The following is a 24,054-nucleotide window of genomic DNA, read 5'->3' as shown; positions in this document are numbered from 1 at the left end:
GTGTTCGTCTCATGCATCCGAGCATTTTCCCCGTTGTCCATTTTGCATTACGGCGCTCCTATGTCCTCCGGTGTCCTTTTCTACCTCTTTTCATGTGCGGGTGTTAAACGTTTTTGGATTAGACCGAGACTTGTCATGCGGCCTTGGTTTACTACCGGTAGACCGCCTGTCAAGTTTCATGCCATTTGAACTTCGTTTGATACTCCAACGGTTAACCAAGGAGCCGAAAAGGTCTTGTGTGTGTTGCAGCCCAACACCCCTCCAAAGTGGCCCAAAACCCACCTAAACCTCCTCCATCATCTAGGTTGTTCGATCATGATCGCATGGCCGAAAACCGTGCTCAATTTGGAGCCTCCTAGCTCCCTCTACCTCTATATATATATGTCCCTCCACGAAATCCCGGGTCTCCTCCCCCCTAACCCTAGCAAATTTTCCCCGCAGTGCGCCCGACAACGTCTGCCCGCGCCGGACGAGACCCCCGCCGCCAATCCCGTCGCACCACATGGCGGGCGCGCCCACATCGCCGCCGCGGCCCGCCAGGCCTGCAACCGGCCCTCCCCGCGCCCGACCGGGCCCCGCATCTCGCCAGGTGCGCCGCCTGCTCCTCGGTCCTCCGCCGCCATCGACTCCGACGCCGCCGCCGCAGGCCACCGCGGCCATCGGAGCCACTCCCGGCCGCTCCGCCCCACCTACCACGCCGGCGCCGCCCGAGTTCGCCACTCCGCCCCACCTACCACCCCGGCGCCGCCCCAACTCTGGCGACGCCCACACCCGCTCCGGCCGCCTCCATCCTCGTCGCCGGCGTGTGATACCCCAAGTCTGGCGACCTCGTTCTCCTCTCCGGCGATCTCCTCGGTTCGTGCGTTGACTGCTACAGGAACCCTGGATCTGGATCTGAAAATCTTGGTTGACTTTTGACCTAATCCCAGATATTTTTGCACATCTTCGTCATGTCATAACTTCATCACCGTTGCTCGAATTCGTGCGTGTAGCATATCAAAATGTTCATCTCGACGAGTACTTCATTTCATCTCATTGCATCATGTTCATTTGAGCTCATCTTGATGTCCTAAATGCTGTTGCAAGAGTGCTAGTTTCTGTTAGTTTCAGATCCTTAAGAGGATTTGGACATTTGTCATTTTTGCCATGATTAATGTGTGCATGCTATGATCTTGAGCTCTACATGTGATTTGAAGTATGCATGCCATCTTTACAGGGGTGTATGCCATGTATTTTTGTGATCTCTATGGTGACTAGCACAAGCATGCAAAGTAGCCCTCTCAATGTTGCTGATTTCAGGGACTTAGAAATATTCTAAGTCATTGCCCTGTTTATATTTTTATGCCATGTGTTCATGTTGCTACCAAGTGATCCGTGCCTCTTATGAGCATGATCAGTAAGGATGTTTTGTAGATATTGTGGTGCTCTATCCATCCATGTCTTTGTTTTCAATTATGGAGCACCCTAGCTTGAGTCAATCGAGCTGTACTTTTGCTATAAAATGTTCCTGGCAGAATGTTTACATGTTAAGCATTTTTGTCGAGCCTGTTGTAGTTGATCCATGCATGCTATGTTGTTGTTCTTGCCATGTCTAGCTTCTATGCCATGTCTACTTGCTGGGTGTATGCTTAGTTTATCTTGCAATACCTTGTGGTGAGTGCATCGAGCTCGTAAACATGCCTACTTGTTATCTGTTTTTCCATGTTCCGATTTTCTGCTAAGTCTGAATCTGTTAACGATAATTGCTATGTTCATATGGTTGCCATTGTATTTTCTGATACCTTTTGGCTTATGGTCAGTAAGGGACTTTTGTTTTATGCCTTGAGTAGCTTCATGCCATGCCTTGATTTGCCATGATATGTTCCTGTAGCATGTGGTTACCTTGATCTAAACATTGCTTCCTGATGTTAAATTCCGGACATGTTGTTATTTTCACCAAGTCTGTAACCTGATATCTTTTGCACTTTTGCCATGCTTGTTTGAACCTGCTATTGAGTGAATTAGCCATAGCTCAGTGTTCATGTTTTTTCAAGCATCATGAGTGGATCCCTGCCATGTATTTTTTTGCTATGTTAGAGTTCTGTAGCATGTTGTTCTTGATGCATTGAGATGGCCTTGTGCTGTTAATCGTAGATCGGTGCCATATTTGTTTTGCTTGCCATTTCCAAACCGTGCATCCGATTCCGATGATCTTTATATCGATTTCGACCGAAATCAACTCCTCTTTCCAGTGGCACTCTTGGTTTTCCAAGTTGAGGCCGGGTTCAATCATTCCTTTCCGAAACATGCATATGCATCGCATATCATGACATGTTTTGCATCATATTGTTTGTGCATTGCACGTGGTTGATTGTGTCTCCCTTTGCTTGTTGTTATTGCTTGGGTAGAGCCGGGAGATGAGTACATGATCGAGGAGCCCGTTGAGTATGTTTACGAGGATCAAGCTAACGTCAACTCGGAGAACTGTGCAGGCAAGATGACCATACCCTCGAAATCACTTCTATCTTTGCTTGCTAGATGCTCGCTCTTTTGCTATGCCTATGCTACGATACCTACCACTTTCTTATCATGCCTCCCATATTGCCATGTCAAACCTCTAACCCACCTTGTCCTAGAAAACCGTTGTTTGGCTATGTTACCGCTTTGCTCAGCCCCTCTTATAGCGTTGCTAGTTGCAGGTGAAGATTGGAGTTTGTTCCTTGTTGGAACATGTTTATTGTTGGGATATCATTATTTTATCTTGTCTACTTTAATGCACCTATATACTTGGTAAAGGGTTGAAGGCTCGGCCTTATGGCTGGTGTTTTGTTCCACTCTTGCCGCCCTAGTTTCCGTCATACCAGTGTTATGTTCCTTGATTTTGCGTTCCTTACACGGTTGGGTTATAATGGGAACCCCTTGACAGTTCGCCTTGAATAAAACTCCTCCAGCAATGCCCAACATTGGTTTTACCATTTGCCACCTAGCCTCTTTTTCCCTTGGGTTTCTGGAGCCCGAGGGTCATCTTTATTTTAAACCCCCCTGGGCCAGTGCTCCTCCAACATTGGTCCGACCGAGTAGACTGCGGGGCCACTTCAGGGCAACTTGAGGGTTGGTTTTACTCGTAGGATGTCTCATCTGAGTGTGCCCTGAGAACGAGATATGTGCAGCTCCTATCGGGATTTGTCGGCTCATTCGGGCGACTTTGCTGGTTTAGTTTTACCATTGTCGAGATGTCTTGTAACCGAGATTCCGAGTCTGATCGGATTGTCTTGGGAGATGGAATATCCTTCGTTGACCGTGAGAGCTTGTGATGGGCTAAGTTGGGACACCCCTGCAGGGATTTGATCTTTCGAAAGCCGTGCCCGCGGTTATGGGCAGATGGGAATTTGTTAATGTCCGGTTGTAGAAAACCTTAAACTTAACTAAATTAAAATGAATCAACAGAGTGTGTGGCCGTGATGGTCTCTTTTCAGCGGAGTCCGGGAAGAGAACACGGTCTCGAGTTATGTTTGATCGTAGGTTATTCTAGGATCACTTCTTGATCATAGTTTCTCGACCGTGCTTTTGCCTTCTCTTCTCGCTCTTATTTGCGTATGTTAGCCACCATATATGCTAGTGCTTGCTGCAGCTCCACCTCATACCTTTTAACGTTCCTATAAGCTTAAATAGTCTTGATCGCGAGGGTGTGAGATTGCTGAGTCCCCGTGACTCACAGACTCCTTCCAAAACCAGATGCAGGGACCAATGATACTGCTCCAGGTGATTCGACTGAGCTCAAGTGGGAGTTCGATAAGGACTCAGGACGATACTACGTTTCCTTTCCAGACGATCAGTAGTGGTGCCCAGTTGGGGCATCGGGAACTTTGTCGCATTTGGGGTTGTTCTTTATTTTGGTTCCATAGTCGGACCTTGAGTGTATCTGGATGAATGTAATGTTATTTATGCTATTGTGTGATGTGGCGAGTGTAAGCCAACTATTTATCTCTTTCCCTTATTTATTACATGGGTTGTTGTGAAGATTACCTCACTTGCGACATTGCTTACAATGCGGTTATGCCTCTAAGTTGTGTATCGACTCGTGGGAGATATAGCCGCATCGTGGGTGTTACAGGGGTCTAAGCTCCCATGCCTTTGACAGGACTGGGTGGAGACATCGGAGCAGATTGACTGTCCGGCTCCTCTGCCCGAAGACCCTGCAGATGCTCTCCTGACGGAGATGCGGACTCCGGCTCCTTATGACGTGCCGGAGAAGAAGATCAAGAAGAAGGCCACGGGAACCCGAAAGAGTTCCCGGCGCCAGGTGGTATCGAACTCATCGTCCGATAACTCCGAGATGCACTCCTCCCGTGAAAACGAGGAGGAGGAAGATGATGGTTCTCCCCCTCCAGCCGGGAGAGACAGGAAAAGGAAGGCCGCCCCAACCGGGGAGGCCGGAGGGTCCAAGAAGGGAAGGACTCTCCTTCCGGACTGTTCCACCACCGCCGCCGACAGCGAAGATGAGTGGTTACTCAGGGCCAAGCCCCTGGCAAAGTCATAAGTATTCGGATACCAGAGTAACTCATAGCATACTTTTATTGCACTGCTTCTCCTAACGTCGAATATGATCATGCAGTCCGCCCCGAGCCCGCATCGACGTATCCTCGTCGGACGGTTCCTTGGACTCGTCAGATATGAATAGCGAGTCACTTCCAACCGCCTCCACTCCTTGCCCTACAGACAATGTCGAGGTATTGTCTCAAGGGGCACCGAACCGAGGGGAGGTAGTCCTGGAGGCGCCTCAAGGTGACCTTCCGGACTCCAGGCGCAAAGGGAGCAAGACTCCCAAGGGATCCAAGTTCGGCCCTCAGCCGAACACCGCGCCGGAACCTCCGGTTGTTCCGGACTCCGGCAGGCGGCCCCCTACCAAGAGGGGCAAGCCGCCCGTGCCGGTGACCTCAGTCTATCCAGAGGCACCGGATAACCTGCTGGGAGCGCTTCGCGGCGCTTCCATCGACGAAGAGCACCGCACTATTATGAGTGCGGTGATAGAAGGCTCAGTCCGCCAAGAGCGGACTGACTGAAGCCTATGCCAGCCTTCTAGCAGGCTTTGAGGTAAGTATTTAAAATATAGGAAAATATTGTCGCATAGACAGTAGCCCCTGATGCTCTGTTTGGTGTTCACAAAGAAAAGCCAAATAGAGGATCAAATAATATCTGTAGGATTCTAATACAAGTATGTCTATATGCGTATGCAGGCTTCGCTGCTGACCTTTGCCGCACTGACTGTGGAGGTCGCCGCACTGAAGCAGAACCTCGAGCGGTCCGAGAAAGAACTCGGCCTTGCCAAGAGGCAGCTCGAGGAGAACAAAGGTAAGCAATACCTTGTCTATATATATAAAGATGTGGTTGCAAAATGATAGGATCATCATGGATGTGCCAGGGGCCACGACCGAAGTGGCGACCCTGAAGCGAGCGTTGTCCGAGGCCGAAAACAAAGCGGCTGAGGAGCGCACCGAGCGGGAGAAACAAGAGGCATGGGTGGGCGAGGTGCAGCAAGAGCTCCAGGCTCTCGTGAAGAAGCACGAGACTTTGGAGCTTGACTCGAAGACACGAGAGTCCGAGCTTGCCGCGGCCCTCGAGAGCACAAAGCATGCCAAGGATGAAGCCCAAAAGGCCCTCCAGGAAATTGAGGCGATGAGGAAGATAGCGGCGGGTAAGGCATTCATTATGCAAAGCAAGCATGTGAAAGTAAATTACTTGTTACTTACCCGAGTCCGGAGCTCTCCAGGAGCATTCGCAGATTTGCCCCGCAGCGTGTCGGATGCCGCAAAGTACTACCAGGCCGAGGAGGGAAGCTCGACGGAGAAGTTGTTCTGGTCTCAGTATACTGGGACCGAACACCCGATGCCTGTGAGCGACCAGCTGAAGCAACTGGTCGAGCTGCACAAGGCGGCCAAACAGGCCATGAGGGGCCTTATAGTCCGGATGTGGCCTGGCGACTCCCTTCCCAACAGCTACTTCGGCCTGGTGAGGTGGCTTGTGGATGCCTGCCCACGGCTGGAAGTCATAAAGCGGTCCGTCTGCATCGAAGGTGCACGCCGGGTTTTTGGCCGTGCGAAGGTGCACTGGGCCAAGATGGACGCCGAGAAACTGGTGAAGGAGGGGCCGCCGCAGGGCAAGGAGCATCGCCACCCTGAAATGTATTATGAGGGTGTCCTGAAGGGTGCCCGTCTTGTGGCGGACGAGTGTGCGAAGGATGTAATTTTTGAATGAACTTGCTCGTGTGATCCTGTATTATGAAAACTTGTTCATGTGCACTATGCAACACTTGTTTGAATTTAAAATATTACCTTCTATGCAGCTGTTTATCAAATCTGAGAGATGGCCAGTCGTCGGCTTCTGCCCCCATGCCACGAGTGCTGGGGTGTTCGGGATAAATCTGAGCACTCTTTTTCCCATTGTTGGGTCCTTCGAGGGAGGTGCTCAGCACAACGAACAAGGCAATCGGACTATAATGCTTTATCACTCTCACTTAGCCATAGAAGTCTACAATTTTAAATTTTGGCGAAGCCCCTAGTATTCGGAAGGCCGAATTCGGGGTGCTATACACGCCTAAGCCGGACAAAGCCGACTCCTCGCCCTAAGCGGCATAAGTCTTTAGGGACTCGAGACCTCTTGAACAGCGACCAGCTCTCACCTTATCATGACAGTCAGTTTTAGCTTTCTCTACTAAGGTGCTTGCCCAGATGAACCGGGGCACAATCGCAGTAGTTCTCCTAGTGCTACCTTAGCCGATATAGCGGAACATAAGGTACCAAAACATAGGAGCCGGGCAAACCCAAATATTGACCCAAGACATGATTCAGAGCTGATGCATATAATGTTATAAGTTCGGGGTGCCGCACTGTCGAAAGTGTTCGAACTTCTCACGCCGTATTATGGGGTACGCTTAAGCCCCTGGCGTATTGGTCGTACCAGAGTGTACGGGTGCTGAATGTCATGAATGAACATATATATAAAAAAGAATAGAGAATGCGGTAATAGTCTAGTGATATGCATTGTTTATTCAAAAAGGTGCGTCGAAACAGAATGATACAAGTAGTGCAATAAGCAAAAGTAGGACTATTTGACATGTCCCCTCCAAGGGCAAGCTGAGGAATGGTATTTAAAGCAGGTATTTCACTCGTTATCAGAGACCACCTGGGAGTTCCATGGTGTGACCTAGCTTTCTGCCTCCTTGGTTGTTGTATCGTGTGTCCGACAATCATACTGCCGGACGGGGTTTCCAGAGAGTAAAGTCCTGAAAGAGAGAAAAAATAACAAAGCGGGAAGCCCCTAGTGCGGTTGAGCCGCGTTTTGGGGCGTGCCGTAGTCGTGCCCCCCACCTATGCCCATGGTATTTTCAATGTGTAATTATGTACGCGTGGCATGTATTTCGCCGTTTGGCTGGGACTAGGGTGGGGGCCGCATTGCTATGCGAGCTCGGAACGTGCCAGGCGGTCTTGTTGCATATTACTCCGGGCGCGCTTTACGGTGTCCGGGTGTTTAATCACCGAACTGGTGGATTGCCTGAAGAGGCTGCTTTGTGCTTCTGCTGCGAGGGCCGCAGTGTGCTCCTCCATGCGGAGAGAGCGCTCTGTGTTTCCATTGACTGTGATGACCCCCCGAGGTCCTGGCATCTTGAGCTTGAGGTACGCATAATGCGGTACCGCATTGAATCTCGCAAATGCGGTTCGCCCGAGCAGTGCATGATAGCCACTACGGAACGGGACTATATCGAAGATTAACTCCTCGCTTCGGAAGTTATCTGGGGATCCGAAGACCACTTCCGGTGTGACTGAGCCTGTGCAATGGGCCTCTACACCTGGTATGACGCCTTTGAAGGTCGTTTTTGTGGGTTTGATCCTTGAGGGGTCTATACCCATTTTGCGCACTGTGTCCTGATAAAGCAGGTCTAGGCTGCCGCTGCCGTCCATAAGGACTCGAGTGAGGTGAAATCCGCCGATGATTGGGTCTAGGACCAGTGCGGCAAATCCGCCATGACGGATACTAGTGGGGTGGTCCCTGCGATCGAAGGTGATCGGACAGGAGGACCATGGGTTGAACTTTGGGGCGATTGGCTCCAACGGACATACGTCCCTTAGTGCATGCTTCCGCTCCCTCTTGGGGATGTGGGTTGCGTATATCATGTTCACCGTCTACACTTGTGGGGGGGGGGGACCTCTTCTGTCCTCCGGTGTTCGGCGGCCGGGGCTCCTCCTCGTCATCGCTATGTAACCCCTTATCTTTGTTTTCGGCATTTAACTTGCCAGCCTGCTTGAACACCCAACATTCCCTGTTGGTGTGGTTGGTTGGCTTGTCGGGGGTGCCGTGTATTTGACACGAGCGATCGAGTATACGGTCCAAACTGGACGGGCCCGGAGTGCTTCTTTTGAATGGCTTTTTCTGCTGACCGGGTTTAGAGCCTCTGAATCCCGCATTGACTGCAGTATCCTCGGTATTGTTGCCATTGATGCGGCGCTTGTATTTGTTGCGACGTGACCTGTCATTGCTATCCTTGGTATCTGAAGTACCATGGTTCTTTGATATGTTATTGCTTCGAGCCAGCTAGCTGTCCTCTCCCGCGCAAAAGCGGGTCATGAGTGTCGTGAGGGCTGCCATAGATTTCGGCTTTTCCTGGCCAAGGTGCCGGGCGAGCCACTCGTCGCGGATGTTGTGCTTAAAAGCTGCTAGGGCCTCTGCATCCGGACAGTTGACGATTTGATTTTTCTTTGTCAGGAACCGTGTCCAGAATTGCCTGGCCGATTCCTCTGACTGCTGAATTATGTGGCTCAAGTCATCGGCATCTGGTGGTCGCACATAAGTGCCCTGGAAGTTGTCGAGGAATGCGGCTTCCAAATCTTCCAACAGCCAATGGATTCTGCTGGCAGGCTGTTGAGCCAATGCCGAGCTGGTCCTTTGAGTTTGAGTGGCAGGTATTTGATGGCGTGTAGATCGTCACCGCAGGCCATGTGGATGTGCAGGAGGAAGTCCTCGATCCATACCGTAGGATTTATTGTACCGTCGTATGATTCAATATTTACGGGTTTGAAACCCTCTGGGATTTGGTGATCCATTACTTCGTCTGTGAAGTATAGGGGGTGTGCGGCGCCTCTGTACTGGGCTATATCGCGACACAGCTCAAATGAGTCTTGTCCGCTGTGTTCGGCCTGACCAGATTTACTTTTACTGTATCCGGTGTGATGGTTATCGTCTCACCTAGTGGCGCGCCCTCGTGATCCATAGACCGATCTTGCGTGTTTTGCTTTGTCCTCCAATACGTCTCGCAGGTCTAGCGTGTTTCCCCGTGCCTTGACATTTTTATTTGAGTGGTGTCGGGGTGTGGGCTGAGCTTTTGGCTGAAATGCCTCTCTGTCGCGGCCACGAGGTGGCCGATCAGCCGCATCATACGCTGGAGATGTATATTTTAATGCTTCCTCCTCCAGTCGGGGTAGCAACCTACGCTTTGGGTAACTCTTGGAGGGGCTTTCGAGTTCATATTCCTCGGCCACAAGGACTTAAGTCCATCTGTCAGCTAGTAAATCTTAATCAGCTCAAAGCTGCTGTTGCTTTTTCTTAAGGCTATTTGCCGTGGCTATAAGCCGGCTCTTGAATCGCTCTTGCTCGACGAGATCCTCAGGCATGACAAATTCGTCATTGTCGAGGCTTGCCTCGTCTTCAGAGGGAGGCATGTAATTATCATCCTCCGCCTCTCCATCTGCCGCTCTCTCGGGAGGGCTGGCTTCTCCATCCTCCTGCTCTAAATCTTGCTGGAGGGGATTGTCGTCATCTTGGCACTGTCCGGAGTGCTATTATCTCCTGGGCCGGTATCACCGCTTTTGCCTTGGCGAGACTTAGAGCGGCGCCGCTGACGTTAGCGCTTGGGTTGCTTCTTGGAGGGGTCATCCTCCGCTGTCCCGTCGCCATTGCCTTCTTTGGGTGTGTCCACCATATATATATATCATATGATGAGGTGGCTGTCCAGTGCCTTGTGGGCAGTGGTTCTTGTTCGTCTCTTGCATCGTCGTCCATACCGTCGATGTCTTCGGAGTCGAAGTCGAGCATGTCAGTCAAATTGTCGATAGTGGCTACTAAGTGGGTGGTGGGTGGGCGGCGAATTTTTCGTCATCCGCATCCCAATCCTGCCAGACATAGTTCGGCCAGGACTCTTCTGACAAGGAGAGAGACCTTAATGAGTAGTATGTCGCCGAAGGGCGAGTGCTAAAAGATATCCGCGGAGGTGAACTCCATGATCGGTGCCAAGTCGGATTCGATAGGCACGGGTGCAGGCGGTTCGGAGTCCGTGGCCAGGGAAGAATCCGGTAGTTTGGCGTTGCTCTCGTGAAGGGTAAGGTCGATACTCGACTCGATCGCCGCTGAGAATGCAGCCTCCGTGGCGGGGTCTATCCACCCGTCCATGGATGGCGCAATTGGCTCCGAATTGAGGGTCGGAGCGGTTGCCGGTGCGGTCTCCTGAACACTGTCCGATGGTAGAGCTAAATCATGCTCATCGTGACCGTGTGGCGCACTCGGCAGGGGCTCGAATCTGTTGAAGATCAAGTCTCTGTGGATGTCAGTCGTGTAGTTTAAGCTTCCAAACCTGACTTGGTGGCCGGGGGCGTAACTCTCGATCTGCTCCAGATGGCCAAACGAGTTGGCCCACAGTGCGAAGCTGCCGAATACAAAGATCTGTCCGGGGAGAAAAGTCTCACCCTGGACTGCATCGCTATCGATGATCGAAGGAGCCATCAAGCCTAACGATGACGACACAGAGGAACTCTCAATGAAAGCACCAATGTCGGTGTCAAAACCGGCGGATCTCGGGTAGGGGGTCCCGAACTGTGCGTCTAGGCGGATGGTAACAGGAGGCGGGGGGCACGATGTTTACCCAGGTTCGGGCCCTCTTGATGGAGGTAATACCCTACGTCCTGCTTGATTGTTCTTGATAATATGAGTAGTACAAGAGTTGATCTACCACGAGATCGAAGAGGCTAAACCCTAGAAGCTAGCCTATGGTATGATTGTTGTTCTTGGTCCTACGGACTAAACCCTCCGGTTTATATAGACACCGGTGGGGGCTAGGGTTACACAGGGTCGGTTACAAGGAAGGAGATCTATATATCCGTATTGCCAAGCTTGCCTTCCACGCCAAGGAGAGTCCCATCCGGACACGGGACAAAGTCTTCAATCTTGCATCTTCATAGTCCAACAGTCTGGCCAAAGGATATAATCCGGCTATCCGGATACCCCCTAATCTAGGACTCCCTCAGGAGTGCTTTACTCCGAGTGGTTGTTGGATTCCAAGTGACCTTCAGGTTGCAGTACATCTGAACGGTGATCTGGCCCAGGGGCCCAGTACACGGTGCATGGTGTCCTTAGGTAGGATCTATAGGTCAGGCATGTTACCCTATCCCTAGTACATGTCCTTGTCAGGACCCCCACGAGCCAACTACCCAACCCTGACATGGGCTCAAACCCAGATCATCCGGCCAATGGCCGGACGTCCGGATAACGTCCGGGAACATCCGGTCCTGCCTGCGCACAATTCAACCCAAGTGGCCATGTATCCCTCTCTCTCGCCCCTAATCCGGCTTAGACTGTATATAGTCGTCCTCTACCTCCTCTATAGGATTAGCAAAGCATATATTAGACTAAATCGAGAGAGCTTTGCTCCTTGTACCCCCTTCCCTGGAGAAGAATCCCTCAAAGATTACAAGACCTCCCATGTGGAGAAGGATCTCATCATAGATCATCAAGCCACCTTATCTTCCTTTGGCACTTGGGAAGACTTTACCATTGCTACTCTTTTCCCTTTATTGTTCATGTACCTTGTGGGTCTTCTATGTGTTTGCTTTGAGAGTGGATGTGTAACTGGGTATTGTTTTGAGTGTTTCCTTTTGTGATCTTGAGTGTTCAAGTGTGAATGATTAGGTCACCCTTGGGACTCTACCCCATATCATCTTGTATCATGAGTAAGGTTGACCACATCTTGGTGCCCTCTCCCCCCTTACCTTTCTAGCATTTTTTGTTTGTTCTCCCCTAAATTCAAAATTTCCCCGCCAAAAATAGCCCTACCAATTTCTTGCAACTTATTGGTTTTGTGAGATTTTATTGATTTGGATCCATATATTTGATGCTTCGCATGTGGATCTAGCCTTCCCACACTTCTCTCTAGCCTTTCACCACGAGATTCCCTAAAAAATCCACCATTTTTTTCTTTCCAGCGCCAAATTCGAGTTCCGCCAGCTCCACTTTCATTCATGGTTGACCTGCCGACATCATCCGGATTTGAATCCCGAACATTCGACCATTGCCTGGATAATTCGAAACCCAACCCGGACCATCCGGCTCCACTTGAACTGATGCATTTGTTCAATTCTTCACCCCCGTTGTTCTCGTGGTTATTTGCAGTTGCGGTTCTTGTTACCGAAAAAGGCTTTCGCCCCGCTTTATATTATAAAGCAAACCGCCCGAGCCAAACATCCAACAAAATCATACAACACACGCACACAAAGAAGTTCCACATCCAACAGGAGTACAATGTTTAATGCTGAGGGCACAACGCAACAAGCCCTGGACACACACACACACACACGCACACACAAGGCGAGCGCCCCATGAAGCAGGCTCAGTCGGGCTCCGAAGGGGGGGGGGGGCAGCGGGGGTGCCACGTGGAAGGCTAGTTGCGGTTCTTATTTCCTAAGGTGTTTCGGCTATTTAGGGACGACATTGTTCAACGTCAACGAATTCGTCACCAGATTCGTGGAAGCCGCGGCGAGGATGAGGTGCCGATGAGGAGTGGAAATGGCCGCCACTAACGTGCCGACAAGATGCCGGCGAGGAGTAAAGGTGGCCGCCGCTGATGTGGCCGATGAGGTTGGGGGATATGTCATTGCTATCTTGAATACTCAGGTCTCTTTACGGTGCGGATCAAAGTTTTCTTGTATTCGTGCGAATCCAGGATGCATGTACTTATCGTTTTTATGCGTCAAAGGAAGTGCCGTGAAATCAAAACAAGGAGAGGCAACGTGTGGAGGCAACGGGGAGGGGACGATCTTTTGTTGCCAGGTGGCCCGGGCGCAGGATCTGGTGGTCGTGGCGCGCGCTCGGCCTCGGCGTCCAGACGAGAGGCCACCCGCGGATATCTTCCCCCGCCAATGGCCTCCCGCCCTCACTCACCCTATCCTCTCCTCCCCCTCCGGCCCGGCCTCTCCACTGCAGTAACGCAGTAAATCCAGCGCGCGCAGCAGTGGCGCCGGCTGCCGCTGCCACCGCACGCACGAGCGAACTGTTAATAGCCTCTCCGTCTCCCTCTCTCTCTCTCTCGTCTCTCTCGGCGTGTGGTCTCCATTGAGCTTCTAGTTACTTCGTACTACTAGCCAGTACTCCGTACTTGGTTATTGTCTCCGACGCCCGCGCCGTCGTCTTCCTCTGCCTCCCCTTCCCCTTCCCTTGATTCTTCGTCGCTTCCCCCGCGCCGCCGCACAGGTACGAGCTTCCTATCTCTTCTTTCTCTGTTTCTTGAAACACAGTGTTTTGTAATCCCTCGCCGCGCTCATACGGCGCAGATAACTAAACGGGCGGCGAGACATGACGGCGACGCCTGCCTTGATCGGGCTGAGCGCAGGCAACCGCCTTCTCAGCACGTCCTTCGGGCCGCCCAACGACCTGCTCTCCGACAAGGTCAACAGCCACATGAGCAGCGCGGCGGGAGACGCCCACGGCTCCTCCTCGCTGCAGTTCGCGCCACCGGCCGCGTCCAAGCTCACCGTCGCCGCGCACAGGCTCAAGCTCTCCCCACATGGCCGCGCGCAGGTCATGCGGGCCCTCAGGCAGAGCGCGCCTTCGCTCGCACCGCAGCCTCCTCCCTTGTTGCCCGCCGACGAGTTCTCCCTCGATGCCATTATCCTGCTGCAGAGGTCCATGCTCGAGAAGCAGTGGCAGCTCCCCTTCGAGGAGGAGGAGGACGACGGCGGCGGTGATGGCCACCATGTGGAGGCCATTGGTTCGGCCGAGGACGAAGACGGCAAGGGCAGGAGCAGCTCCGTCGTCGTGGCGCGCTCCGGCGTCTCGGCGAGGCAGCGGCGGATGAGCGGCCGGAGGCGTGGGAGGTCCAAGAAAGGCAGCGGCGCCGTGCACCTGAGCATCAGCCCCGAGCTGCTGCAGAGCAGAAACCGCATCTACCTTCGCGGTACCGTCAGCAAGGAGCTCCTCACGCACAAGCAGGTTGTCCACCTCTCCAAGAAGATCAAGGACGGGATATGGCTGCAGCAGCAAAGATCAAAGTATGGGATGGGAGTGCTCTTCCCCAAATTCAGTGATACATTCAACCAACATAGTACTATATGCTTCTTCTCCTAATCCGAAATCAAGAACCATTGTCACTGCTGCTTTGCCTTGTGCTATCAAATTGACACTTTTGCCTAACTTCTGAGTCTGAAACATTGATTCAGGCTGAAAGAAAAACTGGGGAATGAGCCGTCGTACAAGCAGATGGCGCAATCACTTCGGATATCGACGCCGGAGCTACGGTCAAGAATGCGCGAGTCGTTCCTCGCGAGGGAGGTGCTAACGATGAGCAACATCCGTTTGGTCATATCCATCGCCCAAAAGTATGACAAGCTGGGGGTTGAGCTGTCCGACCTGATTCAGGTAATCACATCCTCCTGTTCATGGGCATTTGTTTCACTAGGACAGTTAGCATGTTTCACAAAAATCAACATGTAACATGTTGGGCAATTTGGTTGGTGGTTCAGGGTGGTCTCATAGGGCTACTCCGCGGGATCGAAAAGTTCGATGCATCCAGGGGCTTCAGAATTTCCACTTACGTATACTGGTGGATTCGTCAGGTGAGACCTCTTTGCTCATCTCATCAGTACTGTACTAATGAGAGAATCTTTGCACTCTTTATCCATTCATTACTTTCCTTGTTACCAGGGTGTTTCAAGAGCACTGGCTGACAACTCGAAAACATTCAGGCTCCCTACTTACCTGCATGAGAGGCTGATTGCGATTCGTGGCGCAAAGTACGCATTGGAGGACCAAGGGGTTTCTCCGACAACGCAAGTAGGGCGGAGTAGCAGTTTTATTTGAGTGAAGCATTTCAATCAGCATGATTTTGTGTGTGTTCATCATGTTGCTCTGTTACTTCTTCTCTAACCTTTTGTCATTGTCCTTAGAACATCGCAAAGTTGCTCAATATATCGGAGAAGAAAGTGCACAATGCTACACAGGTATTTACATATTTATCGTCCCAAGTATGATTTCTTATGTTTAGCCCTTTTACACCTTTGGACTTCTCACAATGATTTTGCATCTCCAAATTGCAGGCTGTCAATAAGGCTCTTTCGTTGGATCAACAGGCATTCCCCTCCTTAAATGGCCTACCCGGAGATACACTCCACAGCGTAAGCTGTTACACTACCACACATTAAATACCACCAAAATACATTTTCACCGATGAAATATTCCTCGGGGTTAACTTTGATTTCCTCCTCCACTCATTCTCAGTATATAGAGGATCAAAATGTTGCGAATGACCCATGGCATGGATTTGAGGAGTGGTATCTAAAGGTAACTTTTATTGCTGTTGTTGTTCGCTTCCTTGTGATTTTCAGTCAAATATGTTTTATCTTAAGATTGTGCTGATACCAGGAGGAAGTCAACAAACTTCTAAACTCAAATCTCACTGAACGTGAGAGGGACATTATTCAGTTATACCATGGTATAGGGAAACAATGCCATACATGGGAGGATATTAGCAGACAGTAAGTATTACTTCTTCAACTGAACAAGAACTTTTGCCATGCCTTGCGCTTATTAATTGCTGTCAAAAGGAAATGTCATCAAAGCAACATCTGTGAGTCCAGCTCCTCCGCTCCAACCCCGTCCACAGGATGGTGCCCGTGCTCATCCACGGCGGCAAACCCATCTGTGAGTCCCAGGTCATAGTTTGCCAGACCCTTTCTTGATAAACTGAACAAAAAGTCCCGTCCCTCCCGAGTCGCCCCCGTGCGGCGGCTGGGGGAGGCCCCTAGATCCCGTCGCCGCCGACTCCCCCTCTCGTCCTCCTCCTCCCTCACCGCCGCCCAAGGGCGCGGCCAGGCAAAGCCTTGCCGTCGCCGGCGGCGGCGGGGACTAGGTGCCCTCCCGCTCGTGAGGAGCTGGCGCGGGCCGGCGCCCCCGGGCCGGAGCATGGCGTGCGGCCGGACGTCACGACGGGGGCTGGCGGCGCTCCGGCGATCCCATTCCCCATGGCAGGCGGCTTCAAGATCTGGGGCGCCACGGTCGCCAGGGACGACAGCGGCGTGACCAGATCGGCGGCGGCGCGGCCGGATCTGGGCTCAGGCGTGAGCTTGGTCTCCGGGTCACGGTCGACGCGATGGCGAGTGCGACACGCCGGCATCTTTGTCTGGCCCTTGCCAACCCGGACAACTCTGGGAAAAACCCTAGATCTCCATGGGATCGAGCGACGGCGGTGCTCTTGCGCCGTAGCCCCTCTTCAGGGCATCGTTTTGGAGTTTGCTACGGTCGAAGGAACCAGCGAGGCCGGTGCCGTACGCCCGGTGGCGCAACTGCCGATGAAAATCGCGCCGACTACGGTCATGGCGAACGATGGCGGCGTCTTTGATGTCGTTTCCTTGTCGAGGCATCGTTGTTGCATTTGGCGTCATCAGGCTCGGGATGCTCCGGGGGAAACTCTAGATTTGGGTCTCCCGGATCGGACGATGATGACGCTCTTAGTAGCGCTTTCCCTCATGGAGGCATCGTTTTGGAGCAAGTGATGGCTGGAGGTGACAAGAGGAGGAGCGGTGCTTCATCACACATTGATGGTGTCGGATCTCGATGGCATGGCGCTCTGGAGATTAGGCGTATGATTTGCGAGGATGGACTCGCGCAGGAGGTCGTCGCTGTCTGGCGTCGTGGTGGCGTCGGCGGCAGCTAGACCGGGCAACGTTCATGCAGCAGTACAGCTCTGAAGATGGATTGGCGGCAGGTGGCTGTGGCGGCCTCATACCTGGCAGGCGTCCTGGTTGAGGAGCACGCCGGACTGGTGGGTGCCCATACCTGGCAGGCGTCCTGGTTGGGACCTTAGGTCTTAGATGTTAGGTTTGGCTGCGAGGTCTGTTTGGTATTAGGCCCAGACTATCAGCAGCCCTTCATCAATTGGATAGGAGTAGCGACACTTTTGTTGCCTAGACGGTGGCTTCAGTCTTACTATTGTATGCCTTTGTAAGGTCTTGTATGAATAATTAATAAAGTGGCTACATGCATCGTCCAGATGCAGAGGCCAGGGTCCTCCTCCATTTCAAAAAAAAAAAAAAATCAAAGCAACATCACAATTTTCTGATTCCTTTTTTTTGCCAAGGTTATTTTATCTCACAATCAAGTATTTGTTTGCCTGAAAATGTTTTGAAATTTCCGCATACAGTGTTCATAACATCGACATGTTTTTCGACAAAGGGTGGATTTTATTAGCTAAAAATGGAGCATCAAGAGGATATGACCATTACTAACTGAACCACAATTCTTTCTTGCCACATGATAGTCTAATCCTGATCTTTGAAACATTCTTCAGGTTCGGGTTATCCAGGGAGAGGGTGAGGCAAGTAGGGCTTATCGCAATGGAGAAGCTGAAGCACGCCGCGAGGCGGAAAAAGCTGGATGCGTTGCTCCAGGATTACTGAGCTGAGGTGTTTTTCATGTTGTGCTGGACCGGATCCAAACACGCAGTGGTTGTATATACTCCAAAAGAGAGAGCGACAACATAGGTTACATCATTGAAAGGCTTCTACTGCCACTCACCTGCAGATAATCATACCTGTACATTTTGTGATAATAGGCATGCAATGATCAAAGTCTCAATGCCACATTTTCCTTGGAAGCCGTTCAAGTATTATGTATTGTATATATAGTGAATGCTTCATGTAGCTTGGTCAAATAGAGCAAGACCTATCTCATGAATATTTCTCCTTTGTTATCGGTATGGCTTGCGATCTAAAACTTTGTTCTTCTGCTGAAGTATGTTGCCCTTATGACAAAGCAGAGGCTTTTTCGATAAAAGATGATTTTATTATCTCAAATGTAGCATCAAGTGGATACAAAACATTATGAGTAACATCCGGCCTCTTTATAAATAGGATGCACACAATCAAACACCAAAAGTCTGACACTAGAAAATGTAAGAAAACCGACAGATCGGCAACGGTAGAGTCCTATGGACCGGCACTTTGCCTATGTCGAACTCGGTGGTGGATCGATCCGGAGGTTATGCTACCACCCATGTTGGGAAAAAACCCTTCGTAGCCGCCTGCTCCAACTGCGTACACACCGCCTTAAACAACGGTTGATGCTTCGCCTGTTGTAGTGTAGACCACGTATGAAGCGAGTGCGTACAACAGAAAATAACCCGCAGATAAGAAGCATTTTTTTCATTAAAAATCAAATCATTTCTACATAGCCAAAGCGACCATAGTAAGGCATACGCTCCATCCTTATTAGCGTTTTCAAACTATTTGGAATTCCGTCCAACCAATGACCAAATATATTGGCAACACTCGTTGGTGGATACAAATTTGACGCTATTTGGATGACTGGCCATGTAGAACGTGCAAACTTGCATTGGAAAAAAAGGTGTTTGATTGTCTCGTCATGAGCACAAAAGCAACACTTCTTACTTCCTGGCCAGTTGTGTCGGATTTCGGGTTCTGACAAAATCCTTAAGGTTCGAACACTGGGGTGCACGCGAAAATCTCTCCCTCACCGATCACGCCCTCACACACTTTGCGATTTCTAGGCTAGGCACACGAACTCACAACACATGAGACACAAGATTTATACTGCTTCGGGCCACCGTTGTGGTGTAATACCCTACTCCAGTGTGGTGGTGGTGGATTGCCTCTTGGGCTGAGGATGAACAGTACAAGGGGAAGAACAGCCTTCTGAGGAAAGGTGTTCTTGTGCTTGGTGAACTTGTGGTTGTCCGGATCGATCTCTCTCTGATTAGTTACCCCTCCTACTATGGTGGCTAGTCCTATTTATAGAGGCCCTGGTCCTCTCCCAAAATATTGAGCGGGAAGGGAGCAAACCATGGCCAATTTGAAAGGGAACAGCTGGTACAACTTATCCTGACAAAAATAGTCTTCGACTGCCAAAGGCTCTGGTGGTGACGCCGTCTTGGGCTCCACGGTGACCTCCTGTCTTGCCATCCTGCCGGTCTTGGTCTCGTTGCACCGATATGGAAACCTTTGCTTGACGCCTCGGTACTCTTTATCTGCGCTTGCCTCCTTAGCACCAAAGTGGAAACAAGGAAACTGTGCGCGCTGGCGCCTGCCTGGCCCTGGTCGTCATGGCTCATGTTATTGGAACCTCGTGAGGTTTGCCTCGTCTTGATCTCTCCGCCCCTCGCGAGCCAGCCTGGTGAGGCCGCTCCCGAGGAGGTCTCACGTCGTCCGCCTCGCTAGGCTTGATCCCTCGCGAAGGTCTTGAGTCCTTGCTAGTGAAGATGGGCCGTACGGGCCCGCTCGCAGAGCCACGCCATGGGCCGCAGGCAGGCAAGTCTGGGGACCCCCGTTCCCAGAACGCCGACAGTAGCCCCCGGGCCCAAGGCGCGCTCGGGCTTGGCTTCGGGGCGGAGCCAAAGGGCAAGCACGGAGCTCCGCGGGCCCCAACAGCCTGCGGCCTTCGTCGACGCGTGGTGATTGATTGGACGTGGGCGTCTCCGCTTCCCCACATTGCCTCGGCAACTGCCCGATTTGATGAGTCCCTGCTGCATGCAAGGAAAAACCATCATTACCTGTGATCATGGGGGTGCTGGTTGGCCTTCTCCTGCTATAAATGGGGAGGGGGACAGAGCCCCCGTCGCGCATCTCTTCCCATTCCGCTCGATTCTCCCCCTTTGCTCCATTGCCAGTTGCGACACTAATGGCGCCGTCGAAGAGGTTCTCTGCCGCGGAGAAGGGGAAGGCCCCTTGCGAGGGGCTCGGCTCTCCGGTGCCCAAGCGTGGACGCGGCCGTCCCCGCAAGCACACCGCGACCCCCGCCGCGGCCCCCCGCGGCCATGGCGGTGCCGCTTCGCGTGGGAGGGGTCGCTCCGGTCACGGCAGTCCTGTTGATGAAGGGAGAAGTGCCGTGGTCGCGCGGCCTCCCCGGCCGCGCTTCCACTTGGCGGAGGTGCCGCCGGAGTTCGTCGTCTGGTCGGAGAACCCGGCCGGCAACTGGCTTCAGCTCCCACGCTTCTTCGCCGACGATCTTCCGGCCTCAGGTCCAGGCGGGCTCTGGCTGCAGGCGGACGGCTGCTGCAGCAGGGCTTCCTGGGTCGCGATCGAGGTCTCCATCGCGTGCAACATAGCCCTGGTCCATGCCTGGCAGACGTTTGCCCGCGCGCGCAGCCTGGGCAGGCGGTGCACCCTCCATTTCAAGTATGACGGTGACGTGACCCTCTACGTGAGGGTGTTTGGGGAAGATGGTCGCCGCGCCGGGTGCTGTCCCGAGGTCAACGACGGCGAGGAGGTGCTCGGCCTTGGCGATGGTCGTGATGAGGATGAGGGCGAACCTGCCCTTTGGGCCGACCACATCTCCTCCAGCTACGGCGGCTCTTCCTCCGGCGACAGCTCTAGCAGCGGTGGTTACGACCAGCCGCCACGCCGCCACGCCCGCTTCAAAGGTGGCAGTGGGTCGTCTCGTTGCCACACCTCCGTGAAGCGCGAGGAGGGGTCTGGCTGAGCTCGGGATGGCGCCAAGAGCTCGCCCTCGCGGACCGCTATAGGGGCACGCATCGCTTTTATTTCGTTCTTCCTTTCTGAAAGAACATGCGGTGCCCCCATGTTTGGTTTTGGCAATTGATGACAATCTCTATGGACTAATGGTTGCCTTGAGTTATATTTAAAGGTTTTGTCCATAGGCTTTTCTTGAAGTACATGTGTTGGTTTCAAGAGAGTTTGTGTCGACCAAGGTGCTATTCAAGGAATTATCCAAATATTGGGCATGTGAGTGTTGAGCTTGTTGCAAGCATGTCTTGAAGAAGATTGTGTGATCATTCATGTCTACCTTCAAGATATCATCCAAATGAAGAGAATTGGTAAGGTTCAAGGTTGATCAAGATTAAGTCAAGAATGAATCAAGTTGATCAACACACAAAGCATATAAGATCTACTGAGGGATCAAGTGATCCCATGGTATGGTAAGCATTATCCATTATGCTTTCTGTACTAACCCATGGTCTATGTGAGAGTTCTTTGTGGGTTAGGTTGTGGTGTGCAAGTTCAAGTGGAGCATCACGAAGAGATCAAATGCTTGAAGCTTGCCGTCCATTGTGGTGACAATGGACTTGTGAAGATGTGCGGAAGAGTGGCTCACCCATAGTGGAGTATGGGGGAGCAATCTACTAGTCTTCATCGAGCCAACACAATCAAGAAAGGTGGTCCAACTTGAGGGAGTCAAGATCGTCATCATGTAGCTCAAGTGGACTATGTGCAAGACAAAGGTTTGCCCTTGATAGGTTTTCTATTTTACCGGTCTCATAGTGGTAGTTGGGAGACCGGGTTATAGGATCGATTGCCGTACTATCAAGGGGGGCTCTCGATGAGTAGTTTGATCGTATCGTTCGTTGAGAGCTCAAACCATTGCATCCTTGCATCATCTTTCTTGGTTCTTGTTTGGTTCTCTTTGTGAGTCTTAGAGCTTATGGTCATCTTGATGACAAGCTCAAGTTCATCGAAAACGGAGTTCACATGCATCTTCTATGATGTTTTCGATGTTGGAGGTTTTGTCGGTTCTTCTCAGTTGGAGGTTTCGCTGTTTTGATGCTACTCGTCGTCTTGTATCCAACAAGCTTGAGTTTGCTCAATTCGGAGCTCTTATGAAGAAGTTATGACAGTTCTGGTTTTCTTCCCGTGGTAGTACCGTGGTCGGCAGCGGTAGTACCGCTTATAGCGTCAAGCGGTAGTACCGCTCCAGTACCGCTCTACTACCGCCTCGATTTTGGGTCTTGCACTTTTCGTGTTGGGTTTAGCAGTAGTTGCACGGCAGTAAGGCACGGTAGTACCGCCTATAAGCGGTAGTACCGCTCCAGTCGGGCGGTAGTACCGCTACTGCATTACTGCCGTCGTACTCTGCTCTGCCCTGCCTCTTTTGGTCCCGTGTTCTGCTCCTCCAACGGTAGTACCGCTGGGGTGAGCGGTAGTACCGCTTATATGCGGTACTACCGCCCCAAGGTTCATGTTTTGTTGCTCCATTTCCCTATTTCTTCTGGCCGAGCGGTAGTACCGCTCGTGGAGCGGTAGTACCGCTCGTGTGCGGGCTGAGCACATAACGGTTGGATTTTCCCCCTCCTATAGAAGGGGGTCTTCTTCCGCGATGAACCATATCCTTTGAGCTCGTGTTCTTCCTCCATTGTTGACCTTCTTCGAGCTTGCTTACTCTCAATCCCTCCATGGATTCTTGCTAGTTTTTGAGGGAAAAGATAGAGGAGATCTAGATCCACATTTCCACCAATCACTTTCTCCTCTATGTGAGGGGAACCCCTTGGATCTAGATCTTGGAGTTCTTGGTGTTCTCTTTCTTGTTCTTCCTCTCATTTTGCTCCCTAGCATTAGTTGCTTCGGTGGGATTTGAGAGAGAAGGGCTTGGGCACTCCGTGTGCCCTTGCCCTTGCATTTGGTGCATCGGTTTGAGTTCTCCACGGTGATACGTGGAAGTTACAAGTTGAGAAGCTTATTACTCTTGGGTGCTTGGTACCCTTGAGCTTGTTCCTCTTGGGTGCTTGGGCGCCCTAGACGGTTGTTGGTGTTCTGAGCTCAATCATTGTGGTGTAAAGCTTCGGGCAAGCGTCGGGGTCTCCAATTAGGTTGTAGAGATCGCCCCGAGCAATTTGACGGGTTCCAGTGACCGCCCCCAAGGGTTGCCAAAGTGTACGGGTTTGGTGACTGCCCCCAAGGGTTGCCATTTGTACGGGTTCGGTGACCGCCCTCAAGGGTCCTTTAGTGGAATCACGGCATCTTGCATTGTACGAGGGCGTGAGGAGATTACGGTGGCCCTAGTGGCTTCTTGTGGAGCATTGTGCCTCCACACCACTCCAAACGGAGATTAGCATCCGCAAGGGTGTGAACTTCGGGATACATCATCGTCTCCGCGTGCCTCGGTTATCTCTTACCCGAGCCCTTTTACTTATGCACTTTACTTTGTGATAGCCATATTATTTCTTGTCATATATCTTGCTATCACATAGTTGCTTATCTTGCTTGGCATAAGTTGTTGGTGCACATAGGTGAGCCTAGTTGTTTTAGGTTTTGTGCTTGACAAATTAACTGCTAGGTTTATTCCGCATTTGTTCAAGCCTAAACTGTAATTATTTTAAAACGCCTATTCACCCCCTCTAGGCGACATCCATGATCTTTCACTTTCCTTCCTGTACTAAGAAAAAAGCCAGTATGCCCCCCCGGGGGCGTGCAACGAACTATGATTTCTCAAATATTAAGCTATGCTTATCCGTGCTGTGTCGCAACATTGTCATTTTATGTAGAGATAACTTATCTTGACTTGCTCGGAGTAGTCTCCTCCTCACGAGGCGCTTGCTTCCTGGTGCCTGTCGAGGCCCCCTTGTCCTGGTAGGTACTTAGGAACTGCAAAAAATTCGTTAAGAGGCTTATCGTTCACCCGAGCCTTGGTTACAGGAGCCGCTGGCCTTGACCCAGCGCTTCGTATCGTGGTACCCGTGAGGCACGGATTAGGAGAGGTGCGCCAGCTTGTGGGCTTGAACGAGGGTGCCTCGCGAAAAGCTGACAAAAGGCAGAAAGAGGAAAAAATGCTCACAAGGGCACCCGTCCAGCCCCCTCGTGAGGAGTGCGAGAGAGAGTACAAGCCGACCAGAGAAATGAAGGCAGAATAGAGGCAGAAAGCGACAGGACCAAATTAGCGAAGAACACCAGGAGCAAACTTCACTTAAAAGAGGGGCAAGCCAACTTCGGAAAGCAAATTAAAAGCCGCGTCTGGCACCTAGTCTAGTCTTCATGTCTTCTCACCAGTGCGGAGCTAAGTGCCGCCACTAAGACGTGG

At 51.7% G+C, this 24,054-nt stretch overlaps 1 protein-coding gene across 2 annotated transcripts; it reads left to right on the top strand.

The window, feature by feature from the left end:
- Positions 1–13,091: 13,091 nt before the first annotated feature.
- LOC125523779 (RNA polymerase sigma factor sigA) lies at positions 13,092–17,980 on the top strand. Of its 2 annotated transcripts, XM_048688847.1 has the most exons (10): positions 13,096–13,488; positions 13,569–14,285; positions 14,454–14,652; positions 14,757–14,849; positions 14,938–15,066; positions 15,180–15,233; positions 15,330–15,407; positions 15,511–15,573; positions 15,655–15,767; positions 17,579–17,980. In XM_048688847.1, exons 2-10 carry the CDS (start codon positions 13,591–13,593, stop codon positions 17,685–17,687), a joined length of 1,533 nt encoding a protein of 510 aa, XP_048544804.1. In that variant the 5' UTR covers positions 13,096–13,488; positions 13,569–13,590; the 3' UTR covers positions 17,688–17,980. The 2 variants fall into 2 exon arrangements, with proteins under 2 accessions (XP_048544805.1, XP_048544804.1); XM_048688848.1 differs by lacking the exon at positions 15,655–15,767 and having other exon boundaries at positions 13,092–13,488.
- The last annotated feature ends 6,074 nt before the right edge of the window (positions 17,981–24,054 follow it).

Source organism: Triticum urartu, chromosome 7, assembly GCF_003073215.2.
Source record: "Triticum urartu cultivar G1812 chromosome 7, Tu2.1, whole genome shotgun sequence".
NCBI classification, from domain to species: domain Eukaryota; kingdom Viridiplantae; phylum Streptophyta; class Magnoliopsida; order Poales; family Poaceae; genus Triticum; species Triticum urartu.
Note: the sequence above shows the minus strand (reverse complement) of the source record. Positions and strands in the feature narration are given on the sequence as shown.

What these genes read in the sequence shown, in the direction of transcription:
- LOC125523779 (XM_048688847.1), top strand. Translation starts at nt 13,591, where the DNA reads ATGACGGCGACGCCTGCCTTGATCGGGCTGAGCGCAGGCAACCGCCTT. An exon ending in TATACTGGTGGATTCGTCAG is followed by an intron (nt 14,850 to 14,937) that starts GTGAGACCTCTT and finishes CCTTGTTACCAG; the next exon opens with GGTGTTTCAAGAGCACTGGC. An exon ending in CCGGAGATACACTCCACAGC is followed by an intron (nt 15,408 to 15,510) that starts GTAAGCTGTTAC and finishes ACTCATTCTCAG; the next exon opens with TATATAGAGGATCAAAATGT.